At 37.9% G+C, this 25,973-nt stretch overlaps 2 protein-coding genes and 1 non-coding gene across 4 annotated transcripts in view; 1 reads left to right on the plus strand and 2 right to left on the minus strand.

Moving 5' to 3' along the window:
* The window catches only part of Rab23 (RAS oncogene family member Rab23), a 63,474-nt gene extending 42,966 nt beyond the window's left edge, over positions 1-20,508 (minus strand). The window contains exon 1 of the mRNA XM_074179701.1: positions 20,368-20,508. The gene's annotated coding sequence lies outside the window, so the exon portion shown is untranslated. The remainder of the gene's footprint in view (positions 1-20,367) is intronic.
* Positions 13,726-13,797, plus strand: TRNAF-GAA (transfer RNA phenylalanine (anticodon GAA)). The gene has a single exon. It is a non-coding gene; the product is annotated as a tRNA-Phe (tRNA).
* The window catches only part of LOC141484634 (uncharacterized), a 28,523-nt gene continuing 23,046 nt past the window's right edge, over positions 20,497-25,973 (minus strand). For both annotated transcript variants that reach the window (XM_074179695.1, XM_074179694.1), the window contains exon 4: positions 20,497-20,637. In XM_074179695.1, the coding sequence (XP_074035796.1) occupies positions 20,571-20,637 (67 nt within the window). In that variant the 3' untranslated portion in view covers positions 20,497-20,570. The remainder of the gene's footprint in view (positions 20,638-25,973) is intronic.

The following is a 25,973-nucleotide window of genomic DNA, read 5'->3' on the forward strand; positions in this document are numbered from 1 at the left end:
TTGCATCACTGGTTGCCTGCAGCAGATGTTGCGCAGTAAGCGTTTCTTGCCATAGGCTCAGCCTCAATTGACGCCTTCCTACTTCGAGGTTTACACCAGCGGTGCGCAATCGTAACATCCAAAAGGATTTGATACTCCGGAAAAGAAATTACTGAAAGCAGGTAGCTATTGGTCCAAAGATAGATCAGTAACACCTTCCTTTGGAAGCACCTTTGGCTTTCACTGAGTAACGTCTAAGTTGGGAGTAAACTGCCAAGAAAGACTTTACTCAATAGGAAGACTCAACAAATGGTGTCTGCTGTAGATTCCTTTTAAACTGTTGACTATAATGCACCGAAGGGCACTGCAAGCGAAGCGCCCAAGGTTTTGCCAAACAAACACAAAAAACCTGGATAACAAGAACAGTTTCAGTCCGTTTCAATATCAGTCCAACAAATTAACCAGGCATTTGGTAATTATAATATTGATGAACGCACTGTTCGATGGTGGTTTGCGAAATTTCGTAGCCTCAGAGATGATCTCCGAAGTGGTCGACCTACTGTGAATCATGACGAAGATTTGAGGACCCTGGTGGAGTCTGACCCATCACAAACATTGCGTGGGTAGAACTGAGCGTCAGCTGCCATGTGGTTTCTGATGGTTAAAAACGTGTTGGAAAGGTTAAAACCCTCGAAAAGTGGGTGCACCACGATTTGAACGAACAATGATCACGTATCGAGGTCTGTTCTTCTTTGCTTTACTAATCGGCCAAAACAATCCTTTTTTGGATCGTTTTGGCACTTCTCAAAGGCGAAAACCCACCAAAAAAGACCATGGTTGCGGTATGGTGGTCAGCGGTGGTGTGATTCTTTCTGCAAACGGGCCAAATTTCACAGCAGAGTCATATTCTGAGAAAATCGATGAAATGTACCAAAAATTGCATCAGCAGTAGTCAACAAAAGAGCTACAGTCCTGCTCCACGAAAACGTCCGTACGCACGTTTCATAAATCACTATCCGAAAATTAAACGAATTGAACGTCGAAGTTCTGCCTCACCCACCATACTAGATCTCTCGCCAATCGGCTACCATCCTTCTCACCGATAGAAACTTTGCCAATCAGGATCAGGATAAACCGGCCTTCGTCAATTTTTCGACTGGTGTTACGTTGGCAAAACTGCACTGTTTCAAATGACTCATAAAAAGTGACAAAACATTTGAAACAATCCAACAACCTAATATCAAGATTGATTCCAATCCAATTCTCATGCATTTATGTCACGAAACAACACTTAGACAACAGACCTACTTACAGGTCAATGTCATCTGAATCATTATGATGCAGAAACTTTGGAAGATCACTCATCCTCAGTCATCAAGTTAGTTGATCGGCTTCTTTGAAGAGCTAGATTCATTAGGTGTGAGCTATAATACTAATGCAAGTTTAATAGCGTAGATTTTATGGAACATGACAAGAACTTCAACAGGACCAGAAGATTTCTTGATGTTGAGCCTATTCAGATATGTATGAACTGTACAGTGAGAAAAAAAAACTTGCAGTGGAAGGGGTTTTCCCTAAAAACCTACCATGGAATGGAAATTATTCAGCAACTAAGTTTGCTTGTTGTCTTATTGTTGTGGCTATTGCCACATTCATTGATGTTTTTAGTGGACTTTCGACCAACAGCTTTAGCCACTAACCATAACGATCTAGAACCATTGGGTCTAGCAAGCAATGCTGTTGTGGTGAATGTTTGTCAGCCAAATTTGTTTTACTATCGATGTTGTTGCTATTATTGTATTAGGGTAGGTAGAGTTGGTGAAATTTTGGCATTTGTAGTTGACCAGAGACAGCAGTAACTTGCAATCAGTTTATTGCTAATTTTTTATTTGTACAGTTCTTTCCACCATCTATTTTTCCTACTAATGTGTTAAGAGATACTTGATTCACATTTATAGAATTTTCTAATGATTTTTCCTCACGAGACAGTGAACGATGGTGTTGTAGTGATAAAGGTTAACTGATACGTTACCAAATCAAGAAAATATTGGAAAAAACGAAGAATCCAATATAATGCTTTGCTGACCACAGCACACTTGTCTCTAATTTCAGTTGGATTCCAGGATATCGTCTTCCGATGTACATCTTCACCGGCAGCAGGAGGTTGCATATCCTAATGAGGATCTAGAAGTGATTATGAATTGAGGTGAAACTAATCAGGTTCAATTCAATGCTAGAAAAACCCAGGAATTGTTTTTCTCTAAAAAGATAAATCTTTTCGAAACCGATATAATAATGTCAGGACAGACAATTCCGCTTTCTGCTTCGATAGGTTTGTTGGGGGTTAAAATGGAAACCAATAAGCCTTTGCACAATCATGAGGCTGGAATTACAAAGGCTGCTTATCAAAAGCTTGGAACACTGTTCCGTACCAGAAAACTGTACAATCCCCAGCAACTTCTAATGCTTTATAAAGCTCAGATCAGACCTTCGTTGGAGTATTGTTCTCATGTATTGAGCTTCGCCTATAAACATACCCTGAAGCTGCTGGATTCCCTCTAGAAAAGAACCATCCGCCTGATTGGATCACTTGCAACCTTGATAGTCTGGAACATCGAAGAAAGGTTGGGGATTTGTCTCTCTTCTATAGATACTTTCACGGGAAGTGTTCTAGTGACTTGGCACATTTGATTACACCAAGAGCGGTACATATCAGAAATACGCGATGACCTGAGTCTGCTCATAGTTTTGAGATTCAACTCAGTACACCTCGAACTTTCATCTGGAGAACTGCGTTTATGTGGGATAATAAACTTCCTGAGAACGTTTTTTCAAATGGATTTAATCTCCAGCGATTCAAATCCAATGTGGATGGCTTTTTTCGCACAGGCACCGCTCTTAGAGCCCCCTAAGGATTTTCCTGTAGTGCTTGTGTTTTAGAGTACACTTTTTTAATGAACGAATAATGAGTGTTCCATTCGACTTAATTCTCGTGTTCAAAATTCTATAAATTCATAAGACTAACTTTGTCACAAAAACTGGAAGCCGTTCCTCATTCAGATATTAATTAAGAAAGCCCGTTACGGGTGTCATTAAAACCTGAATTATTGACAAAATTAAATACGACAAGTTACATATATTACATATACCTACAAAACATGAAATAAATAACCAGTCCGACATTCCAGACCAAAGTCAGTATATCCCTTTCACCAATTAATCAAAATACTTCGGAAAAACGCTGTTCTTTGTCGATGAAGTGTTGAATGCGTAAAACGTTTTTTTAACGAGGTTACAGACGAATGATGAAGCATTTTTTATCGTAGAAATTAGATAGCCGAGACACCATATGGGAAGCGAACAGAATTTATGGAGAAGTCTCCAGCCGCAGGCGACTTTGATACACGACTGATTATAATTATTAAATTGTAATAAATATTTATAATAACTCAAGAAACGAGTCACAATTCGTGTCCTAATCGAGAAATGAATCAGCTGCATAAACATGCCTGAGGAAGCTATTGTATGAACACGTGTTCTGGTTTTGTAAACTGTTCAGAAAAAATCCCGTATTAAAGTGTTTTTTGACTACGTTATGGATTATCATCAAGTATTGGCCAATTTCGTCACATATCAGCAAGAGATGTAGGCCTTTACGGTTGTAAGGTATGGTCAGTGGTCAGTTCGAACCGGATTCTCAGTTTTGTACTCAAAGATCTAAAAAGAAAAGGTAATTTTACACACAGTAGCCGCAGTAGAAGCAATTGCTCAAGATCTCTCTCTCTCTCTGGCTCCACACCTCACACACCTCGCAAACTCAAGGTTCTCAACTCATACATCACGTGAAGACCTCATCGCAAAAGGAAGGATACATTTCTCATCTCGCTGAATCGCTCATCTCGCTGTCGATCTCCCCTCTGAAGACACCAAGGAAATTTTGAACTACTCGCAGGTACAGCTGGGTGGTAAGAAAAAATAGGACGAATTCACATTGGCCCAATAGCCAGGACTAGTGACAAAAAAGTTACATCGTTTCACTACCTCAACTGTTACTCACATAGAAGAAAACAAGGTTAGCAGGGAATTGCTAAATACATTCAATTAAACCCTACAGTGCTCAATGTATTAAATTCAGGATATCACATCAAATTCCCCATTTGAAAGCTAATAAATCTCGAGTAGGTGCCCAAAACGTTTTGTCGCATATTTAGAACAGCTCTATGAATGCGTTAGTTAAGATCCAATTTCCGATGCGCATGGTCAGTTACTGTTTATAAGTTTTCAAAAGCCCGCCATCGGTCACTATATTATGTTTAAAGCGAACACGTGAAAAACGATTTATCAAATTTGTGTGATTTTTCTGTGAACAATTATTCCAAATAAACAAACACCTTATTCTTATTACCTTAATACAAGATATCTTGCAAGAAAGTGTGCAATTGCACATTTTCACAAACAGGCCTTTAGCTGGGGCCTGTTTCATAAAATAGAAAGTACAACTTTACAGCTACAATTCCAAAAAACCTTGACATTTGTGCTCCCATTCGTCGGTTTCGAGGTTTTTTCTTAATTGTAGCTGTGGAGTTGAACTTGTAGCTTTATGAAATATGCCCATGTAAGCTGGAGCTACTTGTTTTACATTTTAGTTTAGGCCAGGTCATATTATAATTTACATTTGGATAGATGGTAAATGATTGAATTGTTAGAAAACGTAAGCTATTTTATTGAAAGAAACAAACGCCATCTGCTTGGTTGTATAATTGCACAATAAATAATATCCTCATTTTCTTAAAAAATATCTGTGATGACATGAAAATCAGCGCTGCCAAACAAATACTCAACAACGCAGTGTCATAAACTTATGTTCATGCTTTGTAGATTGTGTACTTTCTAATACAGCGATATTTTTCAAACAACTACCGCCATCTCTTGGTCAGGCCGGGAACCCTAGAACCACCCTAGTAAAATCAACAACTAGAAGCTGCATGGGGTATAGACAGTTTGCTTGGAGGAAGATCGATATACAAGACTCAGATATCCTAGTGAAGATATGCATGCAGGCCCTGACTGAACAGATGAAGAAGAACTGAACATAAGCCCATATCATAGTAGCATTCACCAAAAGCTCCAAGATAGAGGGCTTAGGACTTCTGAAACTTCGCAGTGAAGAAAGTGAAGAAGGCCAAACTCATGAAAACCCGGCATGATGCTTTAGTTGTACACTATGGTGGTTAAGCCCACATGTACTTTTGGCCTGGTGGTCAGAGATGAATCAACGATTGCTATGAACAGATTAAGCAGGGTTCAAAAACTTGCTCGTTTGGGAATACTTGAAGTAAAAAATACTACTGCAAGGGATCGGCAAAGCAGAAATCTTTCAGTGTTCAAGAAACATCAGGACTTAACGAAATGAGCGGATTTACACTTGAACTGATGAAACCAAAAGTAACATAAAGACTGGTTTGGGAATGGGATAAAAAACGCAATAATCTCATGAAGCTGAAATATTTCTCGGAGACTGTTTTTGCCTCAGGCTCTTGTATAGGGCCTTCTAAACTTTGACAATTGATAACGGCCATGTTGTTGAAGCTACATCTGTCAAATTAGTGGTCATTAGTTGTCATAATCTTCCTACCGAGAGGTTTACTCGCAATGTGGTGGATAAATTTGTGTCCACTGGTTAAGTAAATAATCGACTAACTACCATGCGTTAACGATAGGCGGAATTTGCCGAAAACATAGCCGCTGTTTGTGAGAGTGTGCAGGAGAATCCTAAGCAGTCGATTTCTCGTAGCTCACAAGAACTTGGCCTTTCGCAGACCACAATCCACATGCGATCCAAAACCGTCCAATGTATCCCGAAAAAGTCACTGTTTGGTGAGGATTTGATTGAGAACGACGTTGGCCCGGCCATTCCACTATTTTGTTCGTGTTTTTGCAAACACATTGTTTTGTATAATGACTTTTGTTTTACTATTTATTAGGTATGACCTTCTCCGTACATACTTATATAGGTGAACCCTTATAGGTCCCTGGGTATTTTATAATGGACACGGTATGGTATTTTGGAAAATCAGTTTTGGGGCTTATTGAACTCTCCAATTGATGATTTACAATTTTCAGGGAGAAAGTAGGCGATTGGAATTGATGGTGTAGCGCTACAGCACTTTGAAAATGGGTTATAGCGGAATTGAAAAAAAAATTTTTGATCGTCTGTAAAAACTTTTCGGATCATTTTTTTTATCAACGGGGAATTTTGTTTTCTTCAATTCAATTTTGAATGACTTTTCACTTAAGATTGACCGTATTCCAGTTATAGGAAAAATTAAAACAAGTCCAAACATTTCGCGGTTTTTCGTCCACCAAAATTTTTCCACAACCTCCTCGATGTCGAAAAACTTGGGAATTTTTCGTCGTGACACTCCTTTTCCACGACCTGCCGACTTGATTATAAACGGCGTTTCGAGAAGTGTGCCACGAGAAAAAAGTGTGAAAAATCGATTCACTCAAAATGTTATATGATCAACAACGTCACAGTCAATCAGTACATGAATGTTTTCATGACTCGTCGAAAATTGAATGAGAATTCTAGGTGCAGTCATCATGTTCAAATCGATTTCCATCTATTGTGTCTACGGTCAACCTAGAACGAGTTCTGTCTCACATAAATCTGCAGCGGATCACGATTCTTGCAATCAATTCTTACCGAGGAATTAAAAGAAATAATGTAGGTTAGTTTGTCTCACAATGTAAATTCAATAATAATAAATCACACAACAGCGCGGTTCTACGATAAAATATTATTCTTGGAGATTGTTGACTTGAGATATCACTTCGAAAACAAGATAACCCATCTTTTTAATAAATTATGTGATTTTGTATGTGAAATTATAACACATTTTTTCGATCGTTAATCATAATTAGGTTGTTTTCTTTTTGAATCAAATACGTTTTTCTTTTATTCTCCAGATATTCAGATACGGTGTCTGCTATACCGAATAACTTAGGGTTTGGAGGAAAAATTATAACCAAACCTCGTCAGTCATTCAAAAACATATGGAATAAAAATAATGACCATACAATGTCGAAACACACTTGACAATGCGTAAATAAGTCCCAGATGAATAATTAAAGATTATTTTCAGTGATGTGGAATATTCTAACGGTTATTTTCGGTCAGCATTCATTTTATATTTATGATATTCAGAAATACTTTAATGAAATACCAATTGAAAAACCTGATTTGGAAGAGGTTGGAATCTTCTTGGCAAATAAATCAGTTTGAAGGACACCTACTGAAGAAGTCGGCCGTGCTAGGTTGATCGCCAGGTACTTAATTGTAAAAGAACCAAACAGAAAATAGTTGTTTTTCAGTTTTCTAATGAGTATAAATCGAAGCATTAGGCAATAGAAATAAACACAGGGTGTTTATTAAACATGCGGCAAAAAAAATTAAGGTACTATTCCTTGGACTCTTCCAAGGATATTTTGTCCTTTGCTGATTTTGCCGATTCAACACCAGGCAGCGCTGTTTCGGCTGGTCATAGGTCCCATCAGCGGTACTAGACTGAACAGCACATTCGTTACTGAACTCAACAGTTTTTAAAGGACAAGCCACTTATTTGTTCATAAGTGATATTTATTTTGTACTGGTAAATGAAAGGAGTCCTCTTCATGTTGATTGTAAACTCATCATTTGTGGACCAGTGAGAAAGATAACCTATTTTATGCAAACTTTAGATCGAAATCTTCCTACAGCAAAGAGTTAAACTGTTCAGATTTGAGCTCCGTAGGAAAAACTGAACACAAAACCTATGTAGGTTGAAAAATACTTGACGATCGAGTCATTTCAAAGGAAACTACTGATAATTTTTCTGCAGCATAGATTAACATATTCATGGTTTATTTCTAAGTAGCTTCGCACGCCAATGCGTTTTTCAATCTGCAGGTAATAACATTCCGTTTCTCACATTGAAGTAAGTCAACGTTTATTCTTTTTATGGCTAGAAGTCGGTGCCACTTCTCAAGTCATCAACGAACAAACCGAGAATTCTTACATTTCCAGTATGATAACGGATATATATTAGCTTCTCACCAGGTAGTCTGGGTTGGCACCTTTGTTGATGAAGCAGAGATAAGAGATTATGGATTAATGATACTCCAGACGAACTCGGAATACTGAAAAGAAAATCATGGCATTGTGGGAAGTGGTGCTTCAACTGAGATAATTTCTAATTATTAACAATGAGTTTAATAATAATAATGCCTTTCTTTTTGATACAATATCGCATGAGCTCATCTTGCAATTGCTCAGATGTCTTGCGGTACCCGACAAAATAGTGAGATGCATTGAACAAGTGATACCACTCTGGCGAACTCGCTTCACCATAACATCTGGTCAAGCCAGAGTCCAAACAGGGTGGGTCACTTTCAGAAGGGGTGTATTTCAGGGCGATTCCCTCCGTCCCCTTCTCTCTTCTGCATCTCACTATTGCCATTATCTGTAGCGGTCAGAAATACTCGAGGGTATAACTGTGGCACCCCCGGAAACCGGAGGCACAAGGTCACTCATTTGTTTTATATGGATGATCTTAAACTGTATGCCTCTGGAGGGAAGGATCTCCATCGGTCCTTGAAGGTGGTGGAAGAGTACATGAATGCTATTGGTATGAAATTCAGGATAGACAAATGTGCACAGGTCCATCTCAATATAGAATGATTCGGGGACTACGAAGAGGATGTGCAGCTCGTTGATGAAAGCATCCTACACCATCTGGATGCCGGAGAGACGTATACTTACCTCGCGGGGTAAAACAACGCCATTCACAAGAGGTAACAGCAGTGAAGAACTCTCTCCGCGGCAAGTATCAGCACAAAATTCGACAGATCTGGTCATCGGAACTGTCGGGGAAGAACAAAGTTGCTGCAACAAATATGCTTGCCGTTCCAATCTTACTCTACTCGTTTGGAGTAGTGAACTGGACTCGGGAGGAGCTGTATCAACTCGACGTAAGGACCCGAAAAATGATGCATATCTATAGGAGTTTGCATTCCAAATCGTCCGTTCCACGGTTGTACTTCCCCCGACAACAGGGAGGACGTGGACTTTTGAGTTTGGAGTGTCTACATGACAGAATGGTACTGGATGTAGCGTGTAAAGTCGTCAGGAGTTCGGATCCCCTTCTATGCATGGTCCGTGACCAAGTGAGAGCAAGTGGGGCATTTCTCTTTAGGGTAGCTGCCTGAGCAGCTGATGAACTAGGTTTAGTTTTCGATACTGAACGAGGTGACCACAACTCTGTCACCGAGTTGGAACCCGTTCAGCAAAAAGCCCATATACAAGCCGCAGAGATCACTTCACTTCTCCGGAAACACAAGGATAAGCCAATGCATGGGACTTCTTCAAAAACATTGAAGAACTTGGCTTATCAAAGCGTTTGACTTTCGCTTTCCTCAGGTCGAGTGAGCCGAAGTCGGAAACTGAGGGATTCATCATGGCTTGCCACGATGGTATCTTCAACACCTTAGTCTACCGCAGTCGCGTGATGGGTATAGAGGTTCCTGACAAAAGGTGCAGGGCCTGCCGCGAGGCGCCCGAGACCCTAATGCACTTGCCATCAGTATGTCCAGCATATACGGTCTCGGCCTATATTCATAGACATAACGCGGCCCTGAGAGTGCCATATTACAATCTACGGCACTGTTACGGTATTGGCGAGAAACCGGTGTTGCCCTACGCTCCGGAGGATATTGAATCCGTTGTGGGGAACAAAGAAATGCCAAATTCTTCAGAACTATTCGTTTCCCACCCTCAGGCTCATACAAGCTAATAAGCCTGACGTAGTCCTTCTCGACCACCAGAGCAAAACGATATTTGTCGTGGAGTTTTCAGCTTCTGGCGAGATGAATATCGGATAAAATATCGAGATTTTGTCTTCGAACTCCGCAGACTCTATCCAGATTACCCTATCAAGATGGGTGTTCTGATTATTGGAGTCCTTTGTGGAATGATGCCCTTTCTACTCTCGAATCCCTTGGTGCGGGTTTCCGCACTAACGCAGACTTACACTCTTAGCCGGACGGATACAGAAGGCTGTCATTCTTGGCTCACTGCACTTGCTCAGGGTACATGATTCTCGGACCCAATGATCACTTACTCCACGGTGTGGGAAGTGATCGTTGGTTAATAATGCTGGCGCGCCCTCCTGAATGTATCGGGGCTTCGGGGGAAACGCTTGACCAGCGCATACTACGGTAAAAAAATAATAATACCTTTATTTCCAGTGAAACGTGGTATTCTCCTTATGCTACTCTGAAATCCCAAGGGGGAGTTCACCGAAGGGTGCTCTACCACTCAACCCTTGCTATTTTAAATATTATAAAATAACTTAAAAAACTAAGCTAACTCATCCCAAAACATAAATCTACATCACAGATTTTTTGGCATTTGTTGGATCACTTGAAATCAAATAACAAAAATAAAAAAGATTTATATGGAAGATAGCGAGAAATGAATACTTGTCAAACACAGGCTGAGAAAAAAAGGGGGAAATACGAAAAAGAAATGCATCAAATTGTGTTATCCTTCAAGTTCTTGTTTGAATTTATCAATATTTCTGTGTTTTTAGCGAATTGGAAAGAGAATTATATAGATGAAAAATCGAACACGAAAAGTTTCTTTGGAAAACTGGGGTCTTGTGTTTTTGGTATGTAATAACATTTTTGCTTCTCAGATTTATGTTGAGTACGTTGGTCCTCAATGTTAGCTTACGATATAAATAAGGCGGATTTCTACAAAATAACATTTTATGAAATAAACATATTGAATGAAATTTTAACCTATCTTTCATGGTAAACTAGTTGTTTCGTAAGCTTGTGGGACACATGTTCATACTTCCTTATTCCATAAATATAACGAATACAAGAGTTTTGAACACGTTGCACTCATCAAGACAAGGTCAAGACAAGGTCCATAGACCGAATAACAATAATTGAATTGTGATAAAACTAGAGACTCACATAACATTTTATGTGTAATATACAACTTAAATAACAAGAGTTATGAATATAACAATTCAAACTTAAATTGTTACTAGAAGTTGCTATGGGTTGAAAAACTATTATAGATTATTGAACATGATTTGAAAGGTGCCCGGGGATTCTCCGAAAAAAAATTCACTGGAAAACAATTCACCAAAAAGAATACAGCAAAGAACAATTCAGCAGTTAGTCTGAAAAAAAATATTTGACAAAAGTATGCTCAAAAAAAGCTCGACAAGATGGCACAGAAACTAAATATTATTATTCTGTGTCGGCCCCCTCATCATTCCGAACTTAATCCCATTGAAGGGTTGCGTTGTGAGAAGGAACGCGACATTTGAAATAAAAGATGGTAAAATATTCTTGGAGGAGTATTGAACATGTTATAAAAAGAAGTGGAAATTAGACCATTCGGTTAAGGAAATTGTAGAACTTTCAATCGTGACATTCGACGGAGATTCATCGCGCTTTCTGTCTTTAAATTCAAATGAAATACTGTATGTGTGTGTGTGTGTGTGTGACATTATCGAAATTTTTATTCCTTTGGAAGACCTATTGATTCCATTATGTGTGGAATATAACAACGTTCAAATGTCCGTCATGGCTTCTCTGCTTGGAGCGCATCCGAAACGTTCAATTTTCCTTGACTTTGGAGCATATATCAGGCTGAATTTAACCGATGGCATGGGTTATATTGGCTTTGTGGACCGCCGTGGTTTGTGATTTATGCGCATACAGCTGCGATTTGAGAGAAGAAAAAGTCTAACGGGGCCAAATCGCACGATTTCGGTGGCCAATTCACATTACCTCCACGTGAAATGACCATGCCTATTGAATCACCGTTCTGTTGAGTCGCCTGGCTAACTAATGTCTTTCTCAAGTGAATATGGACCGATGACGCCGCCAGCCCAAATCCACAACAAACAGTGACTTTTTCAGGATGCATTGGACGCTCTTGGTTCTCACGTGGATTGGTTTCGTCGCAAATTCAACAGAAATAGGCCTCATCGCTGAACATGAATTTTCGATGAAAATTAGAGTCAGTTGCCAACTGCTATAGAGCCCACTGAGCGTACACACGTCGTTGTCTATGGTCGTTTACCTTCAGTTCCTGGTTCAGTTGAATTTCATATGGGTGCAGGTCAAATCACTACGCAAAATTCGCCCAAGTTGTGCTCTGCCTATGACCGAAATCTTGTTAGCGACGCGAAATCGACTGTCTCGGATTCTTCTGCACTCTCTCACAGATAGCGGTGATATTTTCAGCAGCTCTTGCGTTTCCTCGACGTACGAGTGTTGGTCAATCGTTTACTGAACCAGTGGACTCAAATTTATCCACCATATCGCGACTAGTCCTCTAGGTAGAACGAACACCCATTTTGAGAAAACAATTTCATTATTTACACGTCCTGTTGAATGATATATCCGTTCATAGTGACTTGGCAACAAAAATTGAATTAATGACAACTAATTTGACAGATCAACAAAATGGCCGTTATCAATTGTCCAAGTCTGAAGTCCCTGTTGGAAGACCCTGTATTTGTGATCAAATACCGAAACGCACGCCACTGCACGTGGAAAACTACCCGAACGCTCATCAAATCTTTTGTTTGCGACCTATTTGCGATATGAAAAAAAAGGTAAACTCGCTAAAGTATTATAAACTCGCCTATACCAGCATAAAAGTTCGTTTGAGCGGTCTGTTAGCGTTTTTCATTTACAAATAGCATTCATTACTTTTCACTATTAGGAAAAAGAATTTAAGAACGAAATTTTCTTCGAAATCTCCAAGATTTGTGGAGTACATGAAATACGAGAATGAGCAATAATAATGACCAGTGTGGTGGAATAGCGACCTTGCCTGCCGGTTAACGACCCACTCTTCGTATTACAGAATGTCAGGCTCCAACGACAATATCATATACAAGACTCTTAATGACATTTTCCAGATATGACTCGGTTGGTTATGCCCATTAGACGGTTATCGCGAGTAGGTCCGACCATTAATCTCGGATATCTCACCGTGAAATATGTTACGACGCTCCACATGTCTTAGTCTAAAAGCAAACGCTGTATTTCTGTCAGAATATCTTTGGGTGGACTGTTTTATTTCTTTATACTATTACCAATTTGATTTTGAAGTTTTTTAACACAGAAAACAACAAGTCGTCGCCCTCACCAAGCCCACGACAAGCGCAAATCCTGCTCCGTGCAGGGCCAGCCTTAGGTAGGGGCGAGCGGGGCAATGCTCGGCCTCCGTTCTTTCAGGAGCCCCGTGTTTCAGAGAAAAAGGGAAACACATGGCTTATAGTATCCAAAATAATGATTATACAATTTTCATATCATGAATTTTCTTCAAGAAGGCAGTTTGTACCAGTTGAATTGGTCCATCCAACTATTCTACAAAGTATTTTATAAAACAGTTGATAGTTGAAAAAATTATTCAGATAAGTGACTAATTCTGGCTAAACAGGTAGATTTTGAAAGAATTGTTATTCACAGTTGTATCTTAATGGGTTGGTTTGTGGTCAATTGAGAAATCATGTTCGTTGTTGAATTTTGTAATTGTGTGCAATACAGGTGAAAATTCTGATTTCCTTTAATTAATTGCTTATCAATAATGTTATCTATTAAATGTTTCACTAAACTCGGTCTTATCAGGACTTGCGATACTCGAGAATATCAATGATGAATCATTATTTATTCGCCGAAATAGCTCAGTTGGGAGAGCGTTAGACTGAAGATCTAAAGGTCCCTGGTTCGATCCCTGTTTCGGCAACTTTTTACCACCAAGAAAACAAAAGTATTTACGGCAAAAAATTATTTTTTGAATAACGAAGTCAATATTGATAACTTTGTTAATTACTTTTGAGAACAAAGATTTTTTTGCGTATACTCCTAGAGGTAACTCTTTAGCAATTACCTGATGAGATGTTGGTAAACTGTGGTTGACTTGAATGTCAAAAATCATGAGTAGCTGGTAAACTTAAGTTGAGCGCACATACATTTTTCATTTGGAGAATAATTCGGGAAGTTCTTGGCTGGACGCCGTACGTACTCCAAAATTAAGTTGAATGTCGAAGTGATTATTAGCCATAAGTTTGCAACGTATATACCGCCATCGGTAGAATCAAGTGGGTTGAGTCGGTTGAACACTTTCCGTAAAGGTATCTATAAAAGTGAGACAGTCTCTCAACTTTCCTTTGATATAAAACAGGTGAAGTTGTTTCTGATACTTCTGATATTAATCAATAAATGTTAAGCGGCATAGACGATCAAACGTATCAAATTAAGAAAACGAAAATAAAAGTTAGTTTTTACAATTCCTATGATAGTCCGAGGCATTTTTGAAATAATTAAAATGATATGATAGGGCACAAACTATAAGCTTGAGCAGGTCGTTCCAGAGGATGAAAACGCTATTGAACATGAAATATTTGAAGGTGATTGACAATGTTTCATGATGAATTTCACTAGTTCGGACTTCCATTGTCTACTATATAAAATGATTTGAAATCCATGAAACAACTAAAAAAGAAGAATTGAAAATGAATAGCTGAAAATAATAATTATATTAACCAAAATAAACCTGAAATGAAACAATAGTGAAATAAAATACAAGTAAAAATAGAACAATTGAATAAATAAAAATAAAGAAATGAAAAAAAGAAAATAAAAATAAAAAGTGGAGAGATTCCAAGTCACGTTAGTTCACGACGTTTCGATTGTTAGTATCTACAATCGTCTTCGGGTGATGACTGGACTGATTCCTCCGAGAGATGACAATTTATAGGTCGTTCGAGTACTTTCACTTATCTCTGCTTTCCATTTTCCGCTTCACTGGTTCCGTGGGAGATGACCGTTTTGGCGGGAGTTGGCCATTTTTCGCTTGATGATGGGTTTCCATATGTTGCGTATTTCTACGCTGGCTTGGCTGAATACGTTGTTAGACAACATGTATGCGGCTTCCTTGAATTTTCTCCTAAACCAATGTTCCTCTCTGTGTAAGATCTCAGCTTGGGACCACTCGATGTTGTGTTGATGGGTCCAAACATGGTCTGATATTCCTAATTTGCTGGTTTTCCCTCGCTGTGTGTGTTTCTTGTGCTCGGCAATGCGAACATTCAATGGCCTCTTAGTTTCACCAATATAGGATTTTCCGCACTCACAGGGTATCCGGTAAATGCAATTCTTGGAATCGCAGTCCGCGTTTGGTGGCCTGGTTTTCGTGAGGCTGCTACGGATAGTGTTACCGGATCTGAAGCAGGTTCTGATGTTGTATTTCGAACCAATTCTTCTTATCCTCTCCGATAATCCTCTGATGTAGGGAAGTGCCAGCACTGGTTGTGACGGCTTCTCTTCCTTGCGAGGCTCCTGATGTCTTCTAGTCAAAGTCTTTTCTACCATCGCTTTGGAGTAGCCATTCCGTTGAAGATCATTTTTGATGATGTCTAGTTCCTCCTCGAGACCTTCCTTCGTATTACAAAGCCCAAAAGCACGGTCTAATAGAGTCTTGATGATTCCTCTTTAAGTCGATTGATGGTGGTTGGATTCGTCCCGTATGAGTGGGTTTTCGGTATACAGATGTTTTCCACTTAGTGTCCGGTCCTCTTCACCAAAACGTCTAAGAATGGCAATTCGTTTTGGATTTCAAATCATTTTATATAGTAGACAATGGAAGTCCGAACTAGTGAAATGAACACGAAATATTGGCGACATAGTTTCAGGAATCTTTCTAGCATTATTTTTTCAGTATTCTCTCAGTCGTTCATCATAACTTAGTACAAACAGTTCAAATTCACTGTGAAGTTCGCATAAATATCTTTGGCAAAGTAAGGATTCCAAACTGACCCAGTTTACTCAAGGATTGCCCTTGTATATATTTGTAAGTTTTGGAAAACTGTTCAGAAGATATACTTTTGAAAGAAATAGTTACCATGTGAGATATATGATTGATTTTATTGTGGTTTTTACAACGTGTATTCTCCATTTTTGGTCATGGCTCATCATAACATCGATATGTGGATTATTAGAACTAATTCAGATCCAGGAACCACTTTAAAAACCATGCACTTTTCTACTGGCAGAGGATCATTAACCATTGTAGTTTTATCCACGTTATGGGTTGTATACAATTTTGTATCGTTGGCAAAGACGGAAATGTTGGCTTGAAATTCACTTACGAGATCGCTGACAAATATATTGAAAAGCAGTGGACCAACTACAGATTCCTGGGGAACACCGATTTTTGCTACGTATTCTACATACAGTCTGATTCGAACTTTTATAAAACCAAATTTTTGAGAAGCCTCGTGAGAAATTATCTGTGTTATTCTAGTAACGTGATTAAGCCAAGATAAATTGAAATAGAATCGCAGGACCAAACAAATTCAACCAAATCGGAGGACCAAACAAATTCAATACCTGTAGGCATTGAATCCTACTTTGTTACTGGCCCCTCAAGCAGAATATTGTTTTGATTTTTCAAGGAGCTACACATTGGCAGGCTAAATGGACAAGTGTGGTGTCATCGACAGAGCGATATATTGGATTTTCTCTTCCAGGTTCGATAGAAAAAGGTTTGGAGACAATGCGGATCCTTGGAAAAACCAGCGTTGAATGATGAAACGATTTTGAGACCATAAGAATATAATCATTACTAAATCCGTCCATCTCATAGATACACATTTCTCTGCGAAAGTATAGGCTCTCGAATGATTATCTCAAAGGGTTTATGGATAATTTAGTAGGCTTTGGCTAATTAGCAGGCCAAGATTGTGAAAAATAGTGACCTTCTCAGTATTGCTGCTAATATTTATTGGTAGGATGAGTATTTCAAGCCGTTTTATTATTTGTAGGATTACTTTGGAAGTTAGAACCAAAATTAAATCAGGGTAAACAATGATTTTTTTTATCTTGTCACTCTGACGCAACCAATCCATGATTGTAAAAGAGCGCAGCGGCTGATTTACATATCTAGAAAGATATTCCACTAGTTTCTACAGCTAAATCCAGTTACAGGTCCTAAAAAGTGTAAAATTTTCTGAATTTCTCTGTAATTTTTGTGCGTTTCCATTTCAAAAAAACATGAAATGAGTGAATGAGAAAAAAAATACTATTCTTTGGCGTTTTTGAGTTTTCAACTTCAACAATCAGAAGTGTTATATAGGGTGAACTGTAAAATTTCTGTAAAACCTCTGAAGAGTCCAATAGGTCAGTAACTTGTATTTGTAGGTTTGCCTATCGGGATTTAATAAAAATATGAATTTAACTTCGGGAGGTTGAGGGCTAGTGTCTCTTCTATAGACACCTTCACGGAAAGTATTAAACTGTCTTAGCCCGCTTGATATTGGATGTCTATCGCTTTGAAGTTCAACTCAATTCAGTAAAATAAACTTCCCGAAATATTTTTCAAACGTATAATCTTTATGCGATCAACTGGACCTTACTAGGTACCATAACAACTAAAATGGACAGGTTTCTAATGCCAAGTTGACCAATTTCAGGTACTTAATCCTTTAAAAACTTATTTTTAAAAGGATTTGGAAAAGCTGAATACACTTATTTGAATTAATGAATCGAAGAGGTTTTGTATTAAAGTGACCGAACCAAATGGCCTCAATCCAAAAATGTATTTTCTTGGCTATAAGCCTATTTTGTTTTATATAATTCAAATATTACAAATGTACAATTCACTTATTTTGATACTTTCTGTTGCCTGACAAGTATAATCTCAAACAATTTTTCCAAATTTCTTAACCTTAAAAAATGTTACAACTTCAATTATCACTAAATTCCCTTTTCAACCAGATCACTTACTTTCAGGTGAGCACTGATGATGACGAAAGTCGAAAGCGCTTTGCAAGAATTTTAAAATATTATACACTTTAATACAAAACCTCTTCGATTCATTATTTTTAAAGTCCATCAAAAATCGAAAATCGGGAAAACATAGCCCTGGGAGAATGAACAACTTCTACGATAATTCTATGCTGTAGTTATAATTAGTTAACATTTTAATAGACTGTTTAAAGTACAGCACCTGCTTCAACATTCAACGAGTATAAAAACCCTATATAGGTCACCCTGTATCCAATTAGGTACGCTCCTCATAAACATAAGTTTTCAGCGACTTCCTGTAGCATCTATGCACAGTTGAAAATGGTAATTCTGACATTGAAAAGAAGAATTAATCAAGAATGCTCCTCAGACCGTAGCGATATTCTTTCAAGTTTGCATTTACATATAATCACTATAAGTACATGATTGTTATCCCGAGAAAATAGAGGATAAATCATTTAAATTCCTTCGCAGTACCAACCGACCGTAAATTGTCAAGATATTTTAATATTCTCGATATCTAGTGTTCGAATAGTAGGTTAGTGTCAGAGTTGATTTGCATAAAACAAACGTTCTTGAAGAAACATTGTTTTTTATTTTCGCGGTATAACCTTCAAATCGAACAACTCTAATAACGAGATTTGAAGACGCACAACTATTTATCTAATGAAATACGTGACTGGAGGAAAGAATGTTGTCACCAGGTTTCTCTTGCTAACGAATCACATGAAGGCATTCGCTAATTACGCAAAAACTCACATTTTTAAGTCATAAATCGACGAAAGAACCTTCGGGAATTCGCGCACAAACTAAATCAAGTTGGCACCACACTCCAGCTGTCAAAAATTGGTGAACGCAACCTCGAAGCAACCGTACACGACTGAACCAAGAAAACAAAGGCGCAACGGGCAGGTAAACGTCACGTATGGTTACCTGCTAGATACTGAATGGTCGAAGAAGAGAAATGCCGGTGGAAGTTAGTTCAGAGAAGTCTATTCACCTGTTGTTGAGGAGGACAGGTGCAAAAATCGAAACCCCTTCGTGATATCGAAAAATAGAGGCCGCACAGTTGATTCGTAACGGTTTCTCGTGAGTAGTTTTTATTATTTTTGGAAGAAGGCAGTTGGTTTCTTACGTGACAAATTATCGAAAATTAGATGTTCAAAACACCTGAACGAAATCCCAGGAGGTTTTGTAGTAGACGGCACGTTTAATAGTTAATATTTTTGTTGCCGACATGTTTCATTGCGGTTAGTGAAACAAATCTGTAGGTAGGTAAATGTTTATACGCCAAAAAGGAATGTGTAAATTGCGTGAAATTATTTGAAGAAATAGAGGAGGAACCTTTTAAAAAATAATTTGATAAAGTCAACTTGATAAAAGGTACAAGTGGAACCTCTGGCGTAGAATCAATCAAAAATAAGAACTTTTCCAGCGATATTGTTTTATATTCTTCTATCAGTTTTGTAGAATGCCCAATTGGTATACTTCTATATTTGTTGCGATTATGTAGAAGGACACACTTTAAACTTCGTTGGAGGCATAAAGTCAGAGGTCATTGCCAAAATGCTGTGAACAGGCTACGTGAATGACTAAACTCATATCTTTCAACAAAAGGATTTCATAGATAAAATCTGGCATGCCTTGACATGAAACCGCAGAGCGGACATCCAAGTAACGCGGCTAGATACATTAACTACATGTATCTTATTCTTTTCTTTTCAAATGAAACTAATATCATTCAGAATAATGTTTCGTATCTTACAACTAACAGTTTATATAAAAATGTTAGTAGTCAAGGATTGTTGAAGGATTGTAGTTGTCATTTCGGTCTCTTGTATCTGTTCTATATCGGAATTTTTTTCTCGAGATCGACTCAAAAAGCACTCGCGATCGACTAATCGAGCACGATCGACCGTTTGAGCACGCCTGAGATAGAGTCTAGTCACTGTCATGACAATAATATAAAATCACATCCATGAATTTTTGTGAAAGCATGTATGCAAAGTTTCAATATATCATATTTGAATATTTGATTCCATTGGTTCAATTTGATGGAATGACAGATATTGAAATTGTAAGAATACTGCATATTTAGGTCATGGCAGTAGTATAATTAAAAAAAAAGACTCCTAGATGAGGATTTCATGACTGCTAGTTTCATCACTTTCGGGAGGGAGAATTTCATTGCTGTGAAACTCTATTTTGGTGGCTTGGCTTTGAATGTTTTTATGATTCTATTGGTTTGAAGCAAATGCTCGTGAAAAATTAACTTAACCGTTAACCTAACCTAAAAAACACATAATACCTCTCATTTTAATTTGTGCAGTATCTCTTTAATAAAAAAAAATGCGCGGTTTTCGAGAACGCGATTAGTTTTGTGCTTTGACGGACGCATAATGTATATCATAATTTCAAAATAGCACTTCCAACTGGTGGAAGCTTACAAAAACAATTCACCTCCAGAAATCACAATACAAATTCTGAAAATCCAGGCAAATTACTTACGAAAATTCCTTTCCCGATCAACTCCGGCGAAATATATTTCCTTCTGTATCCCAACCCCACCCTTCTCTTGGGCTTTTTTTCCAAGATTCTCTCGTGCGCTCCAACACATCTATAGTCCTCGAATCTCTCGACTGTTTCTTTTTTCAGTTTCAAAGCAGCGAACACGTGGACTGGTCGGAAAACGGTAACACCGTCGTTTTCCACTAGAAGGTACGGCACCCTGCCGGCAAGTACGTCCCTGGTGGCTTCCGGGGTACGACGAGTTTATATCTGAGTGGGAAAAATTAACAAATACTATTCTCCTCAAATAGAAATGGATGTTGGTGAATGTTGCTGTTATTTTTCAACGAGTGATTATTAGCCTCGTGACAAAATACCCCAAGTTCAAAATTAAAATAGTACTGAAACTGTTACGTCTATGGAATTCTCCGTTATCATTATATGAATTATTATTTTCCAGGTAATTTGACTCAGATTCTTGTATAATTTTTTTTTGATAAATGCGTAGAGCTTCTGTCATAAATAGTCGCGTCAAGGAATACTCAAAACAGAAAATTTTCGGAAGCCTCTAGAAACATCTCTAATTTTTATTTTTTTTTCAGATTTTTGTTTTTGACATTATTCGAAATCAGAAATCTATTATTTGAACAATATGTATGATACTTGTATAAGAAATACAGTTCATCTTGTATTTTTCTCAAAAAATTCTTCATTTATGGGTCCGCAAATCCTTCGTTCTCCAGATACATGGTGATAAAATAAAAATTAAAAAAAAGTTATTCGTAAATATCTTAAATATCCTTTACCTAATTTTGTTGTAATTTGTCAATGGTATTTATAACATTTAGGAATTGATTTATCCCGAACGTCATTCAATTTATTGAGTCCAGTGGCGTTTCGAGCGGGATTTGAACAAATATTTTTGACTTAAAAATGTACTTGTATTTTTATAGCACGATTTAACCACTTTATTCGGCTTTGAACACAGAGCTCACGACAAACGTGTTTACTCACTGGCAACCATGACACGAATTAAATGTTTCTTATTGAAATTATTATTTTTACAATGTTTCATTACTAATTATGTAACATTAACAACAAATATTAAATAACATTAACATCTAGACTAACGAATTGCACTAAATTAAGTGTTGGAAATGGCCTCCTTCGGCTTCAATACAACCGTCTAGCCGCCGCATCATTGAATTTCGCACTCTTCTGAAAATACCTGGCGTATTTTTTATTATGCTACATGAATTATTGATTTTATTCCGTAAATCCTCTTCACTTTGAATAGCAGTTTTGTATACCAACGCTTTAAGGTGTCCCCAGAGAAAATAATCTAGAGGATACATTTCGGGCGAGCGAGGTGGTCATGGGTGTGGGCCTGCTCTCCCAATCCAGCGATTATGGTAATTTTCATCCAAAAATTGCCGTGCCACTACCCTAAAGTGTAGTGGAGCACCGCATGTACCACATACGGAATCTTTCCATGACTGGAATATCGTCTAAAAGTCCAGGTATAACAAATTCTAAAAACCTTCGGTATTCTTCTCCATTGAGTCTAGGTGGAAGGAAGTGAGGCCCAATGAGATGGTCACCGACAATTCCAACTCAAATATCAAAAGAAAACTGTTCTTCAAAATTATTCTCTATCAAGGCGTGTGGATTGTTTTCGGTCCAAATGTGATTCTTGTGGAAGTTAATAATTGAATTGCCAGAAAAACAAGCTTCATCTGTAAACAATATTCGACTTAGGAAACCTGGATTTCCTCTTATTATACCGCGTAACCAATTAGAAAAATCCAGTCTTACAGGCAAATCTCTGGGCAATAGAGCTTGCACACGTTGCATGTGATAGATATATAGCTGCTGAGCTCTTAAAATATGCCACAGTGTGACATGGGTAATATTAAGTTCTTCAGCTATTTTCCGAGTACTGGTATTAGGATTTACTTCAATCTCATTTAAAACAGCTTCTTCAATCTAAACTGTTCGTACCGTTGCAGGCCTCCCAATGACAACCGTCGATCTTTTAAAGCTGCCTGTTTCAGAAAGTCGTGCATGGAGACGTACAAAAGTTCTTCTATTAGGTACTACACGCTGAGGAAATCTTTCATGGTAAATGCGTCTTGCAGCATTTACAACAAAATTAAGTGCAGGATATTTAAGATATTCAAGATACTCAATTACCACCCTGTATAATGATGATGGAACAAAATAATCTGAGAAAAATTATAGATATATGAATTATACTTGAATTATTTGACGATATGCTTTCGAAGAAAAAATTTAGAGGAATACAATAAGTCGCAGGTTGCAACAGATAGTTTTATGGCGTTTTAACCCTAAATGATAGAACCAGCAGGAAGGTACTTGACAGAGTACCTTCCTGCTTGTGAATAACTACTCGTTCTTTGCGGCGTCTTTGCTTGCAAATAGTCTGACAATAATTCTTTTTGATTTCATCGAATATCTTGTTGCTGGTTGCTAGTTTTTTTTCATGTAGAAGCATATTGTCAATTTAGAATAACTCTGAAAAAACTTCACTCTCTTGATCTTTAAAGCTAATATTATGAAACATTTGTAAGGCAGTTTAAATTTGTGGCAGTTATATTGTAAGAATACTTGCATTTAAAAGTACTTCTTCAACCATAAACCATTGATTACCTTTTTTGAACCTTATAATTCACAGTTATTTATTTTGAAAGCCACAACTACTTACTGTACTAATATTCAGATGTAATTTTCTTCTCAATTCATATTTTTTCATTTATTCAGATCTTCATAAATGGCCTTGAAGGTATTAACACTGAGAGGCTGACAAACTCTGAAGAAATATTACATCTGCAACCTGCTCTTCTATGTTTCAAACATATACAGTGCATTTCTTTAATGGTAACTGGGCGCCATCTGGAAAAAAACTTAAATGGAAAGGGGGGTCTTTTGACACATCTTTTTGAAGCTCCTGACAAATGCTTCACAACCCTAGGATATGAAGTAAAAAATTTTCACCTACTGCAAAATGGCGGAACTTTTAATAATTGCCCTAATAGTATGAGGTAATAAGCTTGAGGTCAGTTTAGAAGATGCTCGAACTTCTTGACATATAAACAGCCTATCCGATATTTCACGCCGAACATTTTCGAACACAGTAACGTCAATATCTCTACCAATATTTATTATTCTCTGCTGTATATCCAATATTGAGGCAGGTTCAGTTTCGCACACCTTTTGCTTCAAATAACATCATAAAAAAAGTCCAAAGGTGTCAAATCTGGCGAGCGAGCTGGCTATTCTGTAGAACCTCGACGGCCAATCCACTGACCAGGGGGGTAGTATCTAAATAGTTTCTAATTTGTCCGGAGTAATGTGGTAGTGCTCCATCTTGTTGGATTACAATATCCATATTGAATTCATTAGGATTCGCTTCGACAATTTCAGTGACGAGAGGGTAAACAGTAGTTTCCAGCATATTCAAATACAATTCCCCTGTTGAATTTTGATCAAGAAATAGAGGTGCTACAATATGATTCCCCAATATACCTGCCCAAACCTTAATTTTTTCTGGATATTGGGTATGTGTTTCCCGGAAAACGTGAGGGTTGGTGTCACTCCAATACCGGCAATTTCATCTGTGAACATTGACATTAAAAAAATGTGCATTCGACACTAAACCAAATATTGTGGAGATAGGTAGGATGCCTTGCAATGGTTTTCGTCATGTTTTCCAGAATTCTGTTCTTCGATCAGGGTCATCTTCAGTTAATTGGTGTACCATTTTAATTTTGTATGGATGACACCTATTCTTCTTCAGAGTCTCCACACAGTAGAAGGAGATACCTCACTAACATTCGCGACGGAATAAGTAGACTGTTCAGGATTTACCACCATTTCACCAATTATTTGCACTTGCTGTTCTTCCGGAATGGACGGATGACCTGGGGGCTTTTTGTTATGTACACTACCGGTAGTTGTGGATTTGGATACAAGTTCCCTCAAATATTTTCTTTAGATAGGATAATTCGGAAAACGTTAATTGAAAATCCTTTCGGTCTCGTGAAAGTTACGCGTCGCACCGTAAATATAAATCGCTTCAATTTTTTCGTCCATTGGACGAGAATTGATCATTTTAGTAAAACTACTACTAGCAAAACCGAAAACTAAATGAGAATATTCTAACAGAACAATGATTTTCATTGTCGTACTGACATTTTTGTCGTTTTTATAAAAAAAAAAACTTAATAAACCTTATTAGGTTGTTGGAATTGCCATATGGCAGATAAAAAGGAATATTTTTAGAAATATCGATATTAATGTGTTTGTCTTCATGAAATTATTAAATATTCCGCCATTTTGTAGTAGGTGAAGATATTGACAGCATATTCTAGGGTTGTGAAGTATTCGTCAGGAGCTTCAAAATGATGTGTCACAAGACCCTTTCCATTAAATTTTTTTTCTCGGATGGCGCCTAATCGCCATCTTGAAAGTTTAATCAGTCAATTTCACTTCAAAATAAAGTATTCTTGCATTAATTTCATCATTCTAAATTTAATTTTTTTCAGTTGACCCGTTCAAAAAATAAAAAGGGGGGACCTTAAAGAAATGCACTGTATTTATTCGATAAATTAGTGAATTGTTGCTAGTGTTACTTCATTTATGAGGTGTTTTACTAATTGTCATATGCCTTTTTCTGACAGAATGTTTTGTTCTTGATTTTTGTCCCCGTGAAAAATTTGATTAGCACACCCATGCCATGTTCACTGAGCAGGCTGATTGAAAGTGAAAATAGATGATAGTTAAAAGGTAGACAAAAAGAAATCAATATCACTTCAGTAACAGAATAAAACAGAATAATATCAGGCTGTTTCAAAAGTTTCACCCATACACAAAAGTTTGAGTCCACACTCGTTCAATTCAATCAAAACTAGCACCATTTGAATCAGTACACTTTTGCTAACATAACGAATGTCGATTAATTCCGCCAGAATAAAAATTGCTTGCTCGGATTTCGATGAAGTCAACGAAGGCTGTTTTCGCCTGGTCCTGAGGGCCGAGGTTCTTCTGGTGAGAAAGTTCTCGAAGTGTTCGAAAAGATGGCAGACGGTTGGCGAGAGGTCTGTGGCGTTGTCGTGAAGCAGGATCCGACCTTTTCTGTTGATCAGTGTTGAACACTGCTGTGATGCTTTGGTCCGGTTGCAGAAAGTTACGGTTAATCATACCAGCCACTTACCATCATACAATAACCATGATCTTTGTCGTGTTCAACCACTGTCCTATACGTCTCCTGTTGTCCTAGAGCTAGAGGATTTACACGTGACGATCTTTGATGATTGGTTGAGTATGCTTCAGTCTCCACCAGGGTCTTCAAATCCTCGTCCTGGTTGACCCTCTCGTGGCCCTTGGAGATTGCATAGGTGGCTCATTGGTGTTCAACCACTGTCTTGTAAGTCTCCTGTTATCCTAGAGAATCCACAGGTGACGATCCTTGATGATTGGTTAAGTAAAAGCAAAGAAGAATAGACATCGAAACGTGACAATTTCTGCTAATCGTTCAAATTGTGAGGCACCCACTTCCCGAGCTCTTCGACCTTTCCAACACGTTT

This window comes from Leptinotarsa decemlineata, unplaced genomic scaffold, assembly GCF_025532065.1.
Source record: "Leptinotarsa decemlineata unplaced genomic scaffold, Ldec_3_MD MMD2_tig00026282_RagTag_RagTag, whole genome shotgun sequence".
NCBI classification, from domain to species: domain Eukaryota; kingdom Metazoa; phylum Arthropoda; class Insecta; order Coleoptera; family Chrysomelidae; genus Leptinotarsa; species Leptinotarsa decemlineata.